An 18,092-nucleotide genomic window follows, 5' to 3' on the forward strand; every position below is an offset into this window, starting at 1 on the left:
GTTTTGTCCTTGGGCCAGGAGCTTGGAAGCAAGGATGGCACAAGTTAGTGGGCAGGAGCCAGAGAGAGTCCGTGCCCTGTCGGGTCTCTCAAGTTTTATCTACATAAAACTCAAGAAAGTCGAAGTCAATCGGGCAATCTGCAGTGTTCCGAAAAAGACCAGACTTGCCCATATCGAAGAACAGCCTGGCTTTAGTTGTTAAGGAGTTCTTTCAAAAAATGCTCCTCATTGTGTTTGCACAAAGATTTGAAATCTTTTATCTGAATGCTCACGAGGTGAGGGCGCGGCCTCGGAAGCATTTCAACAGAGCATGGCACTCAGCAACATCCTGAGTACCATGTTTTAGCGAAGCAACTCTGTGTTCACTTCACACTCCCTGCGAGATGTGGAAGATGGCATATGAGATCTGCTGCTCGCTAGGGCCATACGTGTCTGTAGACACAATCTTGGGGGCAAGAAGTACCACTCATCCTATCCTGTAGAAAATGGTTAGGAAGAGCTCTTAATTTAGTTGTTGAGTCGCCGACAACGGCGACTTCTTAACTCTTAAGCCTTAGTTAACACACCTTAACTTTGGCTAGGTTGGTCAGGTGGTGATATATATATTTATATATATATATTTATTTTACTTCTTAGCCCTCATGGTATGGTCAATATGGTCTAGTCACGTCGTGGTCTCGCCCCTGTTGACAGATCATCTGGAGTGCACCAGCTATATAGGTCTCTACCTCGCTGGCAACTCTAGTAGCACAAGCAGACTTACGTGGCAGTAACCACGAAGCCAGCTATGCTAACAGGTGGAACCAAGCTGTAAATCATCTGCATGCATTTGTTTCCCAAAATCCTTTTCTATTCGTCCCTTCCCACCTCCAAAGGTGGGATTCAGCTATATATATATCTGACAGGTAAGTTTCATGAACAAAATGATATTGTTATGATACAATAAAGTTTGTTCATACTTACCTGGCAGATATATAATCAAGTACCCACCCACCTCCCCTCAGGGGACAGTGGAAATAAAAATTATGAATAGAAAATGGGAATGGTTCCTGATACCCGCCTCCCAGCGGCGGGAATGGGTACTAACCACCTGGCCGACCACTGCGTGTGTCGGAAGTTTTTAAAATTCTGTCGGACTTCAGAAAATACAGCTATATATATATCTGCCAGGTAAGTATGAACAAACTTTATTGTATCATAACAATATCATATTTATTCAATAGCTAGCTTGTAAAAAATACTTGGTTATAAAAACTTGATTGACAACTAAGCAGCATGTCTACTATGGGTTTCAGAGACAGTGCAAGCACGTTTTTGGGCAATACCTATTTCTGTAACGAACACTCGTAACAGAACGAGATTTTGCTATAGTGCATTACACCCAGTGCCGTAATTTATAAGGGTTATGCGTGAATCACTAATCGTAAAGAATAACGACACTTGTCCTTGTACCAAGAGACAAAAACTCCATTATGCAGAAATGGATACGAACACGTGTATAAAGCTCCACCTACCCTCTCCCCACCCCCCCTCCACCGCCATCCCTTTTCTTCTTCGTTCCTCCGCCTTCCTTTCTCTCCTCTCTCTCTCTCTCTCTCTCTCTCTCTCTCTCTCTCTCTCTCTCTCTCTCTCTCTCTCTCGCCATTTGGTATGTGTTACCCTCCAAACTGGGTATAAGACTACACACAAAACGTTGAAATTGGTGAAATTAGGCTATGTATTGGAAGTATATATACATAAATATTAAAGCAATTTTATCATTATTGCATTACTATGACAACTAGAATTCATGGAAACAGTTTATAATAATGGAACGGCGTATGTGTGAAGCCTCCACTAATGTGGCAACGATGATTTTGCCATTCTTAGCATGCAAACATTAAAGCATGCAAACATTAAAGGTTACATTTATTTCTGGCATACGGTTATTAAAGAAATTCAAAATACTAATAAAGACTGAAATCAATGGAAAGTGCTAGCAAAAACAAAAAAGCAAAAAAAAAAAAAACGTAGTCGTTCCTCTGCACTTTTCCGTATTCGTTCCTCTATGGTTTTCGGCAGCCAGATGTACGAAAACGTTAGAAACATTTGATTTTATCTACTTTAGAAATATCTGTAATTTTTCGGGGTAATTTGGTTGCAAAAAAGGGATAATATACATGAATTAAATCAAAATTTTTAAATAAAGTAAATTTAAACTAAATAACGAGTAAAGTAAACAGTTTAGGGAATAAAACTTTGCAGTTTCGTCGTCTGTCGTCGTCTGCTGTTCGTAATTGTGTTTATGGCGCGCGCGCTTAGAAACCAGGAACAGCAACGGGTTTAAAGTGCAATGTGGAGTGAACTGAGACCAAAATGTATATAATAACAATCAAATAAGCACTGTGGAGTTTCAGTTGTGATGGCAGTAAGGATAAAAACCGCCGATTACAAGGTAAGAATGAATTCAGTTCCAACCATAACCCCGGGAATAACAAGTTTCATACTTTCACTAATATAGGCAACAAAATGTTGTTTTATTGTGCTGATTACAACTGCAATCTTGAGTAAGATCAATAAACGTTACATACATACGCTAACATTGTTCAAATGAGTGCTGGGAAGGCTGGGGAAAGATGGTGGCCGTCACTGATGAGAACCGTCCATGCAAAACGTAGCCGCCATATTGGATTTCAAAACTGCCTTGAAAACATATTTTACGAAGAGCTCACATGCTTATTTTAGTTCGTATGGGGCTTTCATATATCACAATATGTTGACGAAACTTTAGTCTTTTAAATGGTATGCTTAGAGTTGCAATTGTATTCATGTTTCACCAATTAAATATCGAGTGAATAAGACCCGTCTACCGTGATGAGGGTTGGCCTGTCGTGATATTCTACCCTAGCTGCATCCTGCTTTAATGATAGCCTACAATTTCTAGCCATGTACATGCACTGTATATATTTCTGACTGCTTATAGGGTAAAACGCCTTGTGGACTGGCCAACTCACCGACTATCAGGGCTGGCCACCCTCCAAAAAAGTACTTTTAACGCGTCCTGACACTGGAGATGGTCATCAGTCACGAGTTGTTGTTGGTGAGAGAAGGAGCTAAAGACCTCTACTCTCCTTTCGAAGTACAGTAGACCCTCGTTAACTCTGACTACATGGTGGGGAAGGGTGTCTGAGTATGCCAATTGTCCGACTTAACCGACTGGCCTAGCCACCTAACATAGTAAACAATCATGAGACTCAAGTAAAATTACCAAGGCTAGTACCTATTTTGTTTTATTTATATCTTACCTTCAGAGCATGTAAACAAGTAAGATATTTCGGGTTGATTAGTGTTTAGTTGCCCGGGCTATGTAACACCATTTTGCCCGGTCCGTAATCACTCCGCCAAGGTAAGTAGTTCTCGCAGCCGACCCGACCCAAACCCACGGAACCGACCCGGCCCGAACCCGAACATGCAGCGACTTGTAAGCCAAAACAAACGGCAGCCATCCTGTTTGTATTAGTCCGCCGATTCCATAGCAGACGAAACCCATGGCCAAATAAACTAGGAGCTCCATTATTTATTATCAGTTTTTATGACTGTTGATTATATGCTAGGTCCCTTTTATTCATTTCTACCACCTTCACCGTGACGATACCCTTGGCCAGGCCGCGCAACACCTTCTGCTCGGCTCTTAATTGCTCCGCCAAGGTAAGTAGTTCCATGACCCGACCATGATTCGACCTCAGTAAGTTCCTTTGTGTCAGCATATAGCTAAACATTCATCATGTCCGCTTCTTCCACATCGTATCCCGCGCACGTGCAATTTGCCGCCGCCATTCCAGTTACTATCCTGGAAATATCCTGGCACAGTTGTTGTTCTACCCGAAAGTGGGCGAGACTAGTTACCTACAACCAAAACGAAAGAATCGTTACTGTTAATTTCACATTTTGCCTGCCGATACTAGAAACTGTTAGCTATGTAATTACTTGGTAAGAATATGTAAAATTTTGTTTTATCATAAAATTGTAATTTGTTCATGAACCTTACCTGCCAGATATATATATAGCTGTATTCTCCGAAGTCCGACAGAATTTCAAAACTCCCGGCACACGCAGTGGTCGGCCAGGTGGTAGTACCCATTCCCGCCGCTGGGAGGCGGGCGTCAGGAACCATTCCCATTTTCTGTCAGATATTTTCTGTCGCTGGTGCAGCCAACAAGTGTTTGCTGCACCTCAGTCATTGGATTTTGGAACATTTTGGTCACTTGAGTATCCCGATTGATTTTTGGTTACGTATTTGATTTTGATTGGTGGTTAGGCATACGCTAATTGTGGATTGGTTTTGAATTTGGCTTGATTTTTCTTTAAACTTGAGATGTCTGGATCTAGTTCGACTAGCGCCAGAGTATGTTGTGTGGAAGAATGCAAGGTGAGGCTACCAAAATCTTCGGTAGACCCTCATACAGTGTGCGCGAATTGTCGGAAACATGTTTGTATGTTTGATGATCGCTGCAATGAATGTGAGAGTATGTCTGATTCTGCGTGGAAGGCGTATGAATCATATGTGTGTAAAATAGAAAGAGATAAGGTAAGGAGGAGTGTAACGCCAGTTACACATCCAGTGGAATTTATCCCTCCTAAACCTGTGATGCCTTCGGGCCCTACATTAGTGTCTGTGGAGGGTAATACCTTATCGATGATTCTTGAATCTTTGCGTAGCCTGGAATCAAAAGTACAAGCATTAGAAGGTGTTAATAGTGCAGTGGTGTGTAGTGATAATGCTCCGAGTGTTGCGGAAGGGGGGTCGGACAACCGATCTGATGTTCCTTCGGCAAGACCTGGGGGCGCTTCCCAGGCGTCCAAAGTTTGATAAAATGATTCTTGAAAGAGTGTTTTGTCATCAGAAACGTCCTCCCCGCGCAGTGGTTGGAGCTTTCGGAAGCGATCGCGCCCTTTGAAGAAGACAAAGACGATAGATGTCGCACAGGTGGCTGCCGCCTTTGATTCCTCAGAGGAGGACGCTGCACTTCCATTAGCCCCTTCTGTTTTGCGGTCGTCTCCAGAACAATTCGAAGACTCTCCACCGCAAAAGAGAGCAAAGGTGCAAGATGTCGCACAGGCAGCCGTCACGTTTGGTCTTAGGGAGAAGGACGCTTCACGTCCTTTCTCTTCTTCTGTGTTGCGATCGTTGCCGGAGAGGATGTCTTTTGACGACAATGCTTTTGAGCGCCCTGGTTGCGCTAAGGATATACCTGTGGCGGTCCATGTGAGAAGGAGGAGGGCTTCCCCTCGCCCCTCGTCTTCTCACAGGATCAGCCCTAAATCGAAGAAGATTGAGAATTTGCAACATCAAATTGCCTTATTGGTTGCAGAGAAAGAGGAAAAGTCACGTCACAGTCAAGAGATCCAGGCAGTCTCCTTCTCCTTCTCATCGCCTCGCTCTTTCTTCTGTTACCTCGCCTTCGAGATTTCGTGCACGAAGGTCTGCAGAGCACGACGTTAAGGTGGCAGCGAGACTTGACGCCAGGCCTGGCGCTCGGCTGGATGCCAAGCGTGACGCTTGGCAGGACGCTCGGCTGGACGCTCGGCTTGACGCCAGGCAGGGCGCGCAGCTGGACGCACGACGTAATGTTTCTTCAGACATTCGCCGAGATTCGGAGGATAGTAATGAATCTCAAGAAGGAAACTTGTCGGAGGAATTAACTGAAGAACAATCATCAACAGTATCTTCAGATTACCAGGTTTTGGTTCAATTGCTTCGAACCTCCTTTGAAGAGAGGTTTAAACCTGAAGCCCCGCAGTCGCCTCCTTCACAATTGCTGTCGTCGAAGGCTATCAAGACTCCAGGATTGTTGAAGATGGCTACTTCATTATTAACAAAAAGGGCTTTTAAGAAAATGCAAAATTGGATGGAGTCAAGAAAAGCCCGAAACAAGAACGCTTTCGCCCTACCCCCTTCAAGACTGACAGGCAAGGCAGGTCTTTGGTATGAGACAGGGGAGGAGATAGGTTTTAGAGCCCCCTTTTCGTCCCAAGGTGACTTCGCTACCTTGGTAGATGCACCGAAGAGATCCCTTTTGTCGACGACGAAAGTGCCCTGGACCCTTTCTGAAATGGACCATCATATGAAGGGACTCTTCCGTACAATAGAAGTCTTCAACTTTTTGGATTGGTGTTTAGGGGTCTTGGATAACCGGTCGCATAGTCCTGATTCGCTTAGCCTGGAGGAGCTGTCCAGCGTGCTTGCATGCATGGACAAGGCCGTCAGGGATGGTTCGGAGGAGTTGGCCTCGCACTTCTGCACTTCGATTTTGAAGAAGAGAGTGGCCTATTGTGGTTTTACTGCAAAGGCGGTCTCTATCTCTCAAAAGGCAGAATTGTTGTATGCGCCTCTTTCTAGCCATCTCTTTCCCCAGGCTATGGTCAAAGATCTGGCTGTCAGTCTACAAGAGAAGGCTACCCAAGACCTCCTAGCTCAGTCGGCAAAACGTACGGTTGTTTCTTCTACGTCTGCACGGACGCAACCTTTCAAGAAGCATAATCCCTTTTGAGGCGGAGTTTCCTCAAGAACATCTTCTCGAGGAAGTACACGTTCCAGAGGCAGAGTCTCGGCTAAGATCAGATGAAAGAAATGAACCAGAGATCCTTCAGCCACCAGTAGGAGCCAGGCTTCGACTATTCTCAAAAGCCTGGATAGAGAGGAAGGCGGACAGCTGGTCGCTCAACGTCATCAAGCGGGGGTACAAGATTCCTTTCTTGAAACCTCCCCCACTGTGCACGACACCCAAGGATTTATCCCCTATTTACCATCAGGAGAAGCAACAAATCCTTTTCGATCTGCTCGAGCAGATGTTAGAAAAGAGAGCGGTGGAACAGGTCATAGACCTGGAATCCCCAGGCTTCTACAACAGGATATTCCTGGTGCCGAAACAGTCGGGAGGTTGGTGACCAGTCTTAGATGTGAGCAGTCTGAATCGGTTCGTACAGAAGCAGAAATTCAAGATGGAGACACCTCAGTCAGTTCTTGGGACCTTAAGACCAAACGATTGGATGGTTTCATTAGACCTTCAAGACGCGTATTTCCACGTCCCCATCCATCCACAGTTGATGAAGTATCTTCGGTTTGTCCTAAAAGGGACAGTTTATCAATTCAGGGCGCTTTGCTTCGGATTGAGCACGGCCCCTATGGTCTTCACGACTTTAATGAAGAACGTGGCGAGGTGCTTCATCTTGCAAATATCAGAATCTCTATGTACCTGGACGACTGGCTCATTCGTGCCTCCACTCAAACGCGGTGTCTGAAGGATCTTCAAACAACCTTATCGTTGGTGGAGTCCCTGGGACTACTGGTGAATTTCGAAAAGTCACATCTGATTCCAACCCAATCCATCCTGTATCTGGGGATTCAGATGGATTCAGTGGCTTTTTGAGCTTTTCCGCCCCAGGGACGTTTAGACAAAGTGTCAGCCTTCCTAAGGAAAGATTCGTGCTCGGTGAGGGAATGGATGAGCCTGCTGGGGACCATTTCCTCGCTGGAGAAGTTTGTTTCCTTGGGGAGACTGCACCTCAGACCGCTACAATTTTTTCTCAAGGAAAATTGGAAAGAAAACAAGAATCTGGATATGATCTTAAAAATTTCAGGAGAGGTAAAACATCACTTAAAATGGTGGCTAGATCCAGTGAAGTTGTAGGAGGGCGTGTCTCTCAAGCTTCAGAGCCCCGACCTAGTGTTGTTCTCCAACGCGTCCACCACAGGGTGGGGAGCAACATTAGGGGGGGAAGAAGTGTCAGGCACCTGGAGAGGGGAACAGGTGTCCTGGCACATAAACCTAAAGGAAATGGCAGCCATCTTTTTAGCTCTCCAGTTTTTCCAAGAAAAAGTCTCTCATCGAATAGTCCAAGTCAACTCAGACAACAAACCAACCAAAGCTCTTGGTCGGGTACTTTGAAGAAGCAGGGAGGAACACAGTCTCAGTCCCTTTTTGCTCTGGCAAAGGAGATCTTGCTGTGGGCAAGGGCACTGGATGTCACGATCCTTACAAGGTTCGTAGCAGGAGTAGAGAACGTCCGGGCAGATCTCCTCAGCAGACGAGGTCAACTTCTGCCAACCAAGTGGACTCTGCATCAGGAGGTATGCCAAGAGCTGTGGGGGTTATGGGGATGTCCGCTAGTGGACATCTTTGCGACGTCCAGAACGAAGAGGCTTCCACTGTACTGCTCCCCAGTACTCGACCCAGCGGCAGTGGCGATAGACGCACTTCTCTGGGACTGGACGGGGATGGACCTGTACGCCTTTCCCCCGTTCAAGATCTTAGGGGAAGTCATGAGAAAGTTTGCGGCGTCGGAAGGGACGAGAATGACTTTGATCGCCCCGTTCTGGCCGGCGAGAGACTGGTTCACAGAGGTCATGGCCTTCGTAGTAGACTTACCGAGGACGCTTCCAGTAAGGACAGATCTACTCAGACAGCCCCACTTCGAGAGGTACCACAGAAACCTCTCCGCTCTGAGTCTGACTGCATTCAGACTATCCAAAAGTTGGCCAGAGCGAGAGGCTTTTCTAGGTCAGTGGCGAAAGCTATCGCCAGTGCAAGAAGAGCTTCATCCAACGCAGTGTACCAATCGAAGTGGGCAGTCTTCAGGAGTAGGTGCAAGAAGAACGGCATTTCCTCCACCACGACCTCTGTGAGCCAGATTGCTGACTTCCTTTTATATCTGAGAAGGGATCTAAAACTTGCAGTCTCTACAATCAAGGGATATAGGAGTGTGCTTTCAGTTGTCTTTAGGCACAGAGGCCTACACTTGGCGGACAACAGAGACCTTCACGATCTCTTGAGATCTTTTGAAACAACGAAGGTTCAACAACCCAGGTTGCCGTCTTGGAACTTGGATGTAGTTCTGAAGTTCCTCATGTCCAGTCCATTCGAACCTATGCATACGGCTTCCCTGAAGGATGTTATTAGAAAAGCTATCTTCCTGATTGCTCTGGCGACGGCGAAGAGAGTCAGCGAGGTGCAAGCGATTAGCAAATACGTGGGCTTTAAAGGTTATAACGCGGTCTGTTCCTTGAGCCCAACGTTCCTGGCAAAAAATGAAAATCCGTCCAACCCTTGGCCTAGGACCTTCGAAATTAAAGGGATGGCCGAAATCGTTGGGCGCGAGCCAGAGAGAGTTCTGTGCCCTGTCAGGGCTCTCAAATTCTACCTAAAGAAGACTAAGGATTGTAGAGGTCTTTCTGATAACTTGTGGTGTTCGGTAAGGAAGCCAAATTTACCAATGTCAAAGAATGCTTTGGCTTTTTTCTTGAGGGACACCATCAAGGAAGCGCATTCATCCTGTCAAGACAGTGATATGAAAATGTTGAAGGTGAATGCGCATGAAGTGAGGGCTATTTCTACATCGGTAGCCTTCCAAAAGAACATGGCACTCAATGACATCTTGAATGCCACATTTTGGCGTAGTAATTCAGTGTTTGCCTCTCACTACCTTCGGGAGGTGAGGACTACATATGAGAACTGTTACTCTTTGGGCCCATATGTCGCAGTAGACACTATATTGGGGACAGAGAGTAGCACTCTTCCTATCATTTAGGAAATAATATGTTAGTTTGGACTTTTTAATTTTATTTCTTTTTATTTTTTATTTTTATTTGTATTATGTTTATTTAGGTGTCTAGTTTATTGTGGTCTTGGGTCGGCCGCCTTAGGCGGACTTCCCTCCATTAGCCTTGGTTATATGAAGTTTAACTAGATAGGCTAGGTCAGGTAGTAATGTTTTTGCTTCGCCCTCATAGTAGGGTAAAATGTTTTTGTCACATTGCGGTCACGTCCCCGTTGACAAATCATCTGGAGTGCACCAGCTACATAGGTCACGTCCTTGCTGGCACCTCCAGTGAAGCATTAACAGCATTCGGTGTCTAATCAACACCTATATGATCTGTCACATTGTGGTCACGCTCCCCGTGACAGTTCATTAGAGCGCACCAGCTACACAGGTCACGTCCTTGCTGGCACCTCTAGGAATGCATTACCCAAAAAATTGGAGGTCTATAATGTAGGATCTAGTTGCTTTGTGGTCACGCCCCCGTTGACAGATCCTCTAGAACTCAACAGCATCGCAGGTCACTACCTTGCTGGAGTCTCTAGTAAAGCAGAAGCAGACTTGGGTGACGGTACTCACGAAGTCAGCTATACCAATAGGTAAGGAACCAAGATATCAATCATGTAAATGGAATTGTTTCCCAAAATCCGAGTCTGTCTCCCCCTTCCTCCAAAGGTGGGACTCAGCTATATATATATATCTGGCAGGTAAGGTTCATGAACAAAATGATATTGTCATGATACAATAAAGTTTGTTCATACTTACCTGGCAGATATATATAATCAAAGTGCCCACCCACCTCCCCTCAGGAGACAGTGGCACTAGAAAATCTGACAGAAAATGGGAATGGTTCCTGACGCCCGCCTCCCAGCGGCGGGAATGGGTACTACCACCTGGCCGACCACTGCGTGTGCCGGGAGTTTTGAAATTCTGTCGGACTTCGGAGAATACAGCTATATATATCTGCCAGGTAAGTATGAACAAACTTTATTGTATCATAACAATATCATTTTTGAGCACTCGGCTTCCACACTACCAGTGGTCCCTAGAAGTAAAGATGTAAAAACTTGGAGATAGTATGTGAGAGAGTAAAGGTATTAATTTTACTATATAAATTGTTTAAATTGTTATGACATGAAAGCAATTCAAGAAAATTATAAACTTTTTTTAAAATAAAAGAATCCACGTAGATGAACTGAATGAGAAGTGTTAGTGTAAGGCCTCCAAAAATAAACGAGGATGATGATGATGCTCTAGGGCTCCTAATTGCTTGAGAGTTCTTTGATTATAGAAATGGAGAACTCATCACATTTTATGGAAAATTGTTGAAAGTTCAGTGAAATTGCTTTTGTAAAGCTCTTGTTTTACAAATAAAATCATGTAATCTAAAATATGTGTATGATAGAAGTAAATGGTATGTAAAGATGCACTTGTTAGTGTCAAAAGAACTTGGAACAAAGGTTTAGAGAAGATTATATGTTGGTAAATCAGAACTCCTCTCTGTGGGAAGTCTACTAGTCATGTAATGGACCTACCTAAATGTAGTTCAGGCTGCAATTCATTCAAGCATTTTTCTGCATTATAGCTTTGATGTTGTACTTGGTAAAAAACAGATTGGCAGGATGTTATACTGGGTTAGAAACATATTGACCAGATTTATACTGGATAGGAAACATATTGACAGACAGTATTTGGAAGATATTAACCGTAATATTTAGTTTTTTTTTTTTCCCTCTTAAAATATTAATTACAAAGGTATTCCAATCCTGTTTAGAGTGTTTTTCATTAAGTGTTCATGTATGTAATACAGTAAATGTTTTTGTCAGGAGCTGGTGATGGGTATGGATGATTGCTGGAGAAAAAGATTACGGTCCTGCCAGCGAGTGCCTGTGCTCAAGTGATGGTGTTGTTACCCTCCCATACTGCCTATGGACTTCTCACCAGACTTCAAGTGAGTCCTATTTAAATCAAGTTAGCTGGTGTGATGTCCTTTATTTTTAGGTGATTGGGTGGTCATAGGGTTGAGAAATGTGCATGAATTTCAGTTTCATAGCTATTTGCCATTAAATAGCTCATTATTTTAACACTGGTTTTGTTCATGCAACTTACCTGTCAGATATATATATAGCTGATAATTTCCGACACCGACAGAATTTAAAACTTACGACACACGTAGTGGGAGTCAGGTGGTTAGTACCCATTCCCGCCGCTGGGAGGCGGGTATCAGGAATCATTCCATTTTCTATTCATAATTTTTCTGTCGCCGGTGTTGTGAACATCTGTTTACAGCACCTCCGTCTGGATTTGGAAACTTATTGCTACTTGAGTATCCCTTTTGGTTCTTTTTTTTTTGGATTAATTGATTGGATCGGTGGCTAGGACCCGTTATTAGTGGATTGATTTGATTTTGGTTTGGACTTTTCTTGGAATAATATGTCAGGGTCTAGTACAGCTAGCGCTAGGTTCTGCTCTAGAACTGATTGTAGAGGTAGGCTACTGAAAGCTTCAGTAGACCCACATACGGTATGTAAGAGTTGCAGGGAGCATGAATGTGTGTATGAAAGCCGTTGCAAGGAGTGCGAAAGACTAACAGATTCTGAGTGGAACAGGCGATGAGACCTATCTTAGGAAACTTGAAAAGGATAGGTTAAGGAGGTCTTCCTCCAGGAGTGTTTCAGGCGTTCAAGATATTAATGTTTCTCCTGTTAACCCTCCTTCTGTTAATGCTCCTAACCCTGTAGTTTTGCCTCCGGGCCCTGAAACAGTGTCGTAGAGAGTAATACTTTATCCTTATGCTGGAGAAAAAAGATTACGGTCCTGCCAGCGAGTGCCTGTGCTCAGTGATGGTGTTGTTACCCTCCCATACTGCCTATGGACTTCTCACCAGACTTCAAGTGAGTCCTATTTAAATCAAGTTAGCTGGTGTGATGTCCTTTATTTTTAGGTGATTGGGTGGTCATAGGGTTGAGAAATGTGCATGAATTTCAGTTTCATAGCTATTTGCCATTAAATAGCTCATTATTTTAACACTGGTTTTGTTCATGCAACTTACCTGTCAGATATATATATAGCTGATAATTTCCGACACCGACAGAATTTAAAACTTACGACACACGTAGTGGGAGTCAGGTGGTTAGTACCCATTCCCGCCGCTGGGAGGCGGGTATCAGGAATCATTCCCATTTTCTATTCATAATTTTTCTGTCGCCGGTGTTGTGAACATCTGTTTACAGCACCTCCGTCTGGATTTGGAAACTTATTGCTACTTGAGTATCCCTTTTGGTTCTTTTTTTTTTGGATTAATTGATTGGATCGGTGGCTAGGACCCGTTATTAGTGGATTGATTTGATTTTGGTTTGGACTTTTCTTGGAATAATATGTCAGGGTCTAGTACAGCTAGCGCTAGGTTCTGCTCTTAGAACTGATTGTAGAGGTAGGCTACTGAAAGCTTCAGTAGACCCACATACGGTATGTAAGAGTTGCAGGGAGCATGAATGTGTGTATGAAAGCCGTTGCAAGGAGTGCGAAAGACTAACAGATTCTGAGTGGAAGGCGTATGAGACCTATCTTAGGAAACTTGAAAAGGATAGGTTAAGGAGGTCTTCCTCCAGGAGTGTTTCAGGCGTTCAAGATATTAATGTTTCTCCTGTTAACCCTCCTTCTGTTAATGCTCCTAACCCTGTAGTTTTGCCTCCGGGCCCTGAAACAGTGTCTGTAGAGAGTAATACTTTATCCTTAATATTGGAGTCGATTCGTAATCTAGAATCAAAAGTGTTGGCTCTTGAGAGCAAAAGTGACGTGCAAAAGTGCAGTGATACCCCTTGTGTAGTGGAGGGTGCGTCAGATCGGCCTCGTTTCGCCTCTAGGCCTGGACCTCTGCTTGACTCCCAGGACCTGGGGAGGGAGCATGTCAAAAGCCGAAGGAGGGTTACAAGGAACCCCCACCGATCTGACGTGCCTTCGGCAGTTACTGATGAAAAATCCCCAGACTGCCAGGAGCGTGCGCGTGCACGCCTCCTCAAGGAGTGTTTTTCGTCATCGGAGGCTTCATCCCCACGTAAAGGGTGGAGTTCTCAAGGTGCTTCACGTCCGCTGAAAAGGACGGCGCGTAATGTTGACGCTTCACGTCCTAGTTCGCCGCTTTTGCGATCTTCGCCTGACAGTGCGTTCGCTGCTTTTCTGCCGCAGAAAAGGCGTAGGGAGTCTTCGGACTTGGATTCAGTTAGCTCGTGTGAGCGATACGGTCGCTCCAGAGCTTGGGAAGAGGCCGTTACCTGGGAGGAGGAGGGGGGCGTCCCCTCGACCGCTCTCCTGCTCACAGGATCAGTCCCTCCCCAGAGCAGGAAGATTCGCCTAACAAGAGAATGATTCAGTCACTGCAGCAGCAACTTCAGGACGCTCTTGCAGCTAGAGAGGCTCTTCCGCGTCGTAGGAAGGATGAGAAGCTTCCTGTGAAGAAGTCAAGGACCCGCTCTTTCTCCTCGCTCGCCTCTCTCTTCGTTCGAGTCTCCCTCTAGAGTTCGATCTGCTCCCAGCAGCTCTCTAGAGGAGGTGAGAAGTTCGCTTCTCGCTCTCAGGATGATATATCTCCCGCTCGCAAGTCTTCGGCATTGTTCGCAAGCGAGTGATCGACGCTGAGCGCGCTTTCTGTTGCAAGTGGAGCGCGCTTCAGGTGCCGCCAGACGCGCACCTGTTGTGGATAAACTGTGCACCAGTGAGCGGCAGCCGCTCGCTGACTGACGCTCGGCGCGCACCAGTGGAAGCCAAGCGTGCACTAGTGGACGCTCGGTGCGCGCCAGTGGACGCCAAGCGTGTGTTGGTAGAAGTCTAGATCGCGCGGCACCTGTCGGCGCCAAAAGTGCGGATTCGGACGCCAAGCGCGCGCTGGTAGACACCAGTCCCTCACCGATGCAAGTTCAGGTGGATGAAGGAACCCTTCATGGGCGTCAGTTTTCTTCAGAGTTTCCTCCTACTTCTCCAGTTTCTGAGGAAGGAGTTAGCGACGATTTAGTAGAAAGCAGAGGAAGAACAACAAACAGCTACTGTCTCATCGGACTATAAAGTTTGATGCGTCTGCTACAGTCGGAGTTCGGAGAAACTTTTCAACCGGAAGCCCCTCGTACTCCTCCTTCTCAATTTTCTTCTTTTAAGGCAACGAAGGCATCGGGGTTCATTAAAATGAAGAAGTCGCTTTCCACGAAGCAAGCGTTCCGGAAAGTCAATGAATGGATGGAGAAGAGGAAAGCGTCAGGAAAGTCCTCTTTAGCTTTACCGCCTTCAAGACTCTGCGGTAAAGGAGGCATGTGGTATGAGACAGGAGAGGACATAGGCGTTAAACTACCAGCCTCTGATCAAGGTGACTTTGGGAGCATCGTAGACGCCTCCAGAAGAGCCCTTCTGTCTTCATCAAAAGTCACGTGGACCCATAACGAGTTCGACTTTCACCTAAAAGGCCTCTTCAGGACTCTAGAGGTCTTCAACTTTCTTGACTGGTGTCTTGGAGTTTTAGATGCCAGGTCAAGGAGTTCTGATACTATTAGTCTGGGGGAGCTGTCCAGCGGTACTTTCTTGTATGGACAAGGCCGTCAGGGATGGTTCTGAGGAGTTGGCTACGCACTTTCTAGCTCGGGGATTCTTAAGAAGAGAGCGCTCTTTTGTAACTTCACGGCCAAATCCGTCTCTCCAACGCAAAAGGCGGACTTGCTCTTCGCTCCTTTCTCAGACCATCTCTTTCCCCAGGCTATGGTTAAGGACATAGCTTCAAGCCTTCAGGAAAAGGCAACGCAAGATCTTCTGGCTCAGTCTTCTAGAAGGCCAGCAGCTGCTTCATCTTCTGGAGCTTCGTTTGCCAAGAAATCGAAGCCCTTTCGTGCTGGACTTTCCTCGAAAGCAGCCTCCCGAGGAAGAGGCTCTTCCAGAGGAAAAACCCCTGCTCCGTCAAAGAGTAGGAAGTGAGTCGGAAGTCCTTCAGACGCCGGTAGGAGCCAGGCTTCTTCGATTCGCGAGAGCCTGGGAAGAGAGAGATGCCGACCCTTGGTCGCTGGATGTCGTGAGGAAAGGGTACAGGATCCCGTTCTTGAAGTCGCCCCCGCTATCCTCAACACCAAAGGATTTGTCTCCCTCTTATCGAGGAGAGAAGCAGAAAGTGCTTTTCGATCTGCTGGAACAAATGATCGAGAAGCAAGCGGTAGAACAGGTCTTCGACCTGGAATCACCAGGGTTTTACAACCGCCTGTTCCTGGTGCCGAAAACATTGGGGGGGCGGGGGGTGGCGACCCGTCCTCGATGTCAGCAGTCTAAATCTCTTTGTGATAAAGAAGAAATTCAAGATGGAGACGACTCAATCGGTGCTGTCAGCTTTGAGACCGGGGGATTGGATGGTCTCACTGGACCTTCAAGACGCGTATTTTCACGTCCCCATCCATCCCCAATCAAGGAAATACCTGCGATTTGTCCTGAAGGGGAAGTATTCCAATTCAGGGCACTTTGCTTCGGTCTGACCACAGCGCCGATGGTTTTCACCATTCTAATGAAGAACGTAGCAAGCTGCTTCATTTGGAGAATATACGGATCTCTCTCTACCTAGACGACTGGCTTATTCGAGCCTCATCGCGCAAACGGTGTCTGGAGGACCTGCACACGACCATGACGTTAGGCAAAGTCCCCTGGGGCTTCTGGTAAACCTCGAAAAGTCGCATTTGACTCCGTCTCAATCTTTAGTCTATCTGGGGATTCAGATGGACTCAGTGGCTTTTCGGGCTTTTCCGTCCCAGGGGCGACAACTTCAATGCTTGGAGAAAGTGGCGACCTTTCTGGGGAAGGAAACATGCTCGGTGAGGAATGGATGAGTTTGCTGGGGACCATTTCCTCACTGGAGAAGTTTGTTTCTCTGGGAAGGCTCCACCTCAGACCTCTTCAATTCTTCCTAGCCAACAGTTGGAAGAACAAGCAAGATCTGGAGGCGATCTTGTGCTTAACGAGAGAAGCGGTGAAGGATCACCTAAGTTTGGTGGTCAGATCCTCGGAAGCTCGCAGAAGGGCTCTCCCTCAAACTTCGGAACCCCGACCTAGTGTTGTTTTCCAACGCGTCGTCCACGGGTTGGGTGGGAGCAACACTAGGAGGGAAAGCAAGGGTCGGGCACCTGGAGAGGGGAACAGGTGTCCTGGCACATCAATCTGAAAGAGCTGTCAGCCATTTATCTGGCTCTCAGGTTTTTCCAGGAAGAAGTATCCGGCAAAGTCGTTCAGATCAATGCGGACAACACCACAGCGCTGGCATACCTAAGAAATCAAGGGGGAACTCACTCGCCTTCTCTGTTTGCCATCGCAAAGGAACTCCTGTTGTGGGCAAAAGCGCAAGAAGTCACGATCCTGACAAGGTTCGTGTCAGGAGTACAGAATGTTCGGGCGGACCTTCTCAGTCGACGAGGACAGCTGTTGCCGACAGAGTGGACCCTTCACCAAGAGGTTTGCCAGTCGCTGTGGAATCTGTGGGGCTGTCCACAGGTGGATGTCTTCGCAACGTCCAGGACGAGAAGACTTCAACTCTATTGCTCGCCAGTTCTGGACCCGGGAGCAGTCGCAGTAGACGCCCTACTTTGGAGTTGGTCGGGCCTAGACATATACGCTTTTTCCCCCGCTCAAGATCCTCGGGGAAGTGATGAGGAAGTTTGCGGCTTCGGAAGGAGCGAGGATGACACTCATCGCCCCCTTCTGGCCGGCAGCCGACTGGTTCACAGAGGTGATGTCCTTCCTGGTAGACTTTCCGAGGACTCTACCCTTAAGGAAAGATCTACTCAGACAGCCCCACTTCGAGAGCGGTACCACAAAAACCTCCCCGCTCTGAGTCTGACTGCGTTCAGACTATCAAGAAGTTGGCCAGAGCGAGGGTTTTTCAAGACCTGTGGCGAAGGCGATTGCCACCGCAAGGAGGCCCTCCTCGATCGCTATGTACCAATCGAAGTGGGCTGTCTTCAGATCCTGGTGCAGGAAGAAGGGCATTTCCTCCACCACAACCTCTGTGAGCCAGATAGCTGACTTCCTTCTTCATCTGAGAGAAGAAGTGAAGTTGGCTGTTCCGACTATTAAAGGCTACAGGAGCGTGCTTTCGGTAGTCTTTAGACACAGAGGACTCGATTTGTCTAATAATAGGGACATTCACGATCTCATTAGATCGTTCGAAACTAGGAAGGTAGTCCAGCCTAAAGTACCCTCGTGGAACTTGGATGTGGTACTCAAATATTTGATGTCGAGTAACTTCGAACCGCTTCATTCAGTTTCTATCAGGAATCTGACGAAGAAAACGATCTTCCTAACCGCTCTGGCGACGGCGAAGAGGGTTAGCGAAATTCAGGCCATTAGCAAACAGATCGGCTTTTCAGAAAGTAGTGCGGTGTGTTCTTTAAGTCCCATGTTCTTAGCAAAGAACGAGAATCCTTCCAACCGTGGCCGAGGTCCTTCGAAATCAAAGGGTTGGCAGATATAGAGGGAACGAACGTGAGAGATTCCTGTGTCCT

At 46.4% G+C, this 18,092-nt stretch overlaps 1 protein-coding gene across 6 annotated transcripts in view; it reads left to right on the forward strand.

The window, feature by feature from the left end:
• LOC135212988 (beta-TrCP-like) overlaps positions 1–18,092 on the forward strand; it is a 210,964-nt gene that overhangs the window by 110,742 nt on the left and 82,130 nt on the right. For 3 of the 6 annotated variants that reach the window (XM_064246760.1, XM_064246759.1, XM_064246762.1), the window contains exon 2: positions 11,403–11,527. The exons of 1 other annotated variant lie outside the window; for it this stretch is intronic. In XM_064246760.1, the coding sequence (XP_064102830.1) occupies positions 11,505–11,527 (23 nt within the window). In that variant the 5' untranslated portion in view covers positions 11,403–11,504. Of the gene's footprint in view, positions 1–11,402; positions 11,528–12,372; positions 12,471–18,092 lie in introns of those variants that run through there. 2 more of the 6 variants (XM_064246763.1, XM_064246761.1) reach the window with 2 other exon arrangements.

The sequence above is a fragment of the Macrobrachium nipponense genome, chromosome 42 (assembly GCF_015104395.2).
Source record: "Macrobrachium nipponense isolate FS-2020 chromosome 42, ASM1510439v2, whole genome shotgun sequence".
Taxonomy (NCBI): Eukaryota; Metazoa; Arthropoda; class Malacostraca; order Decapoda; family Palaemonidae; genus Macrobrachium; species Macrobrachium nipponense.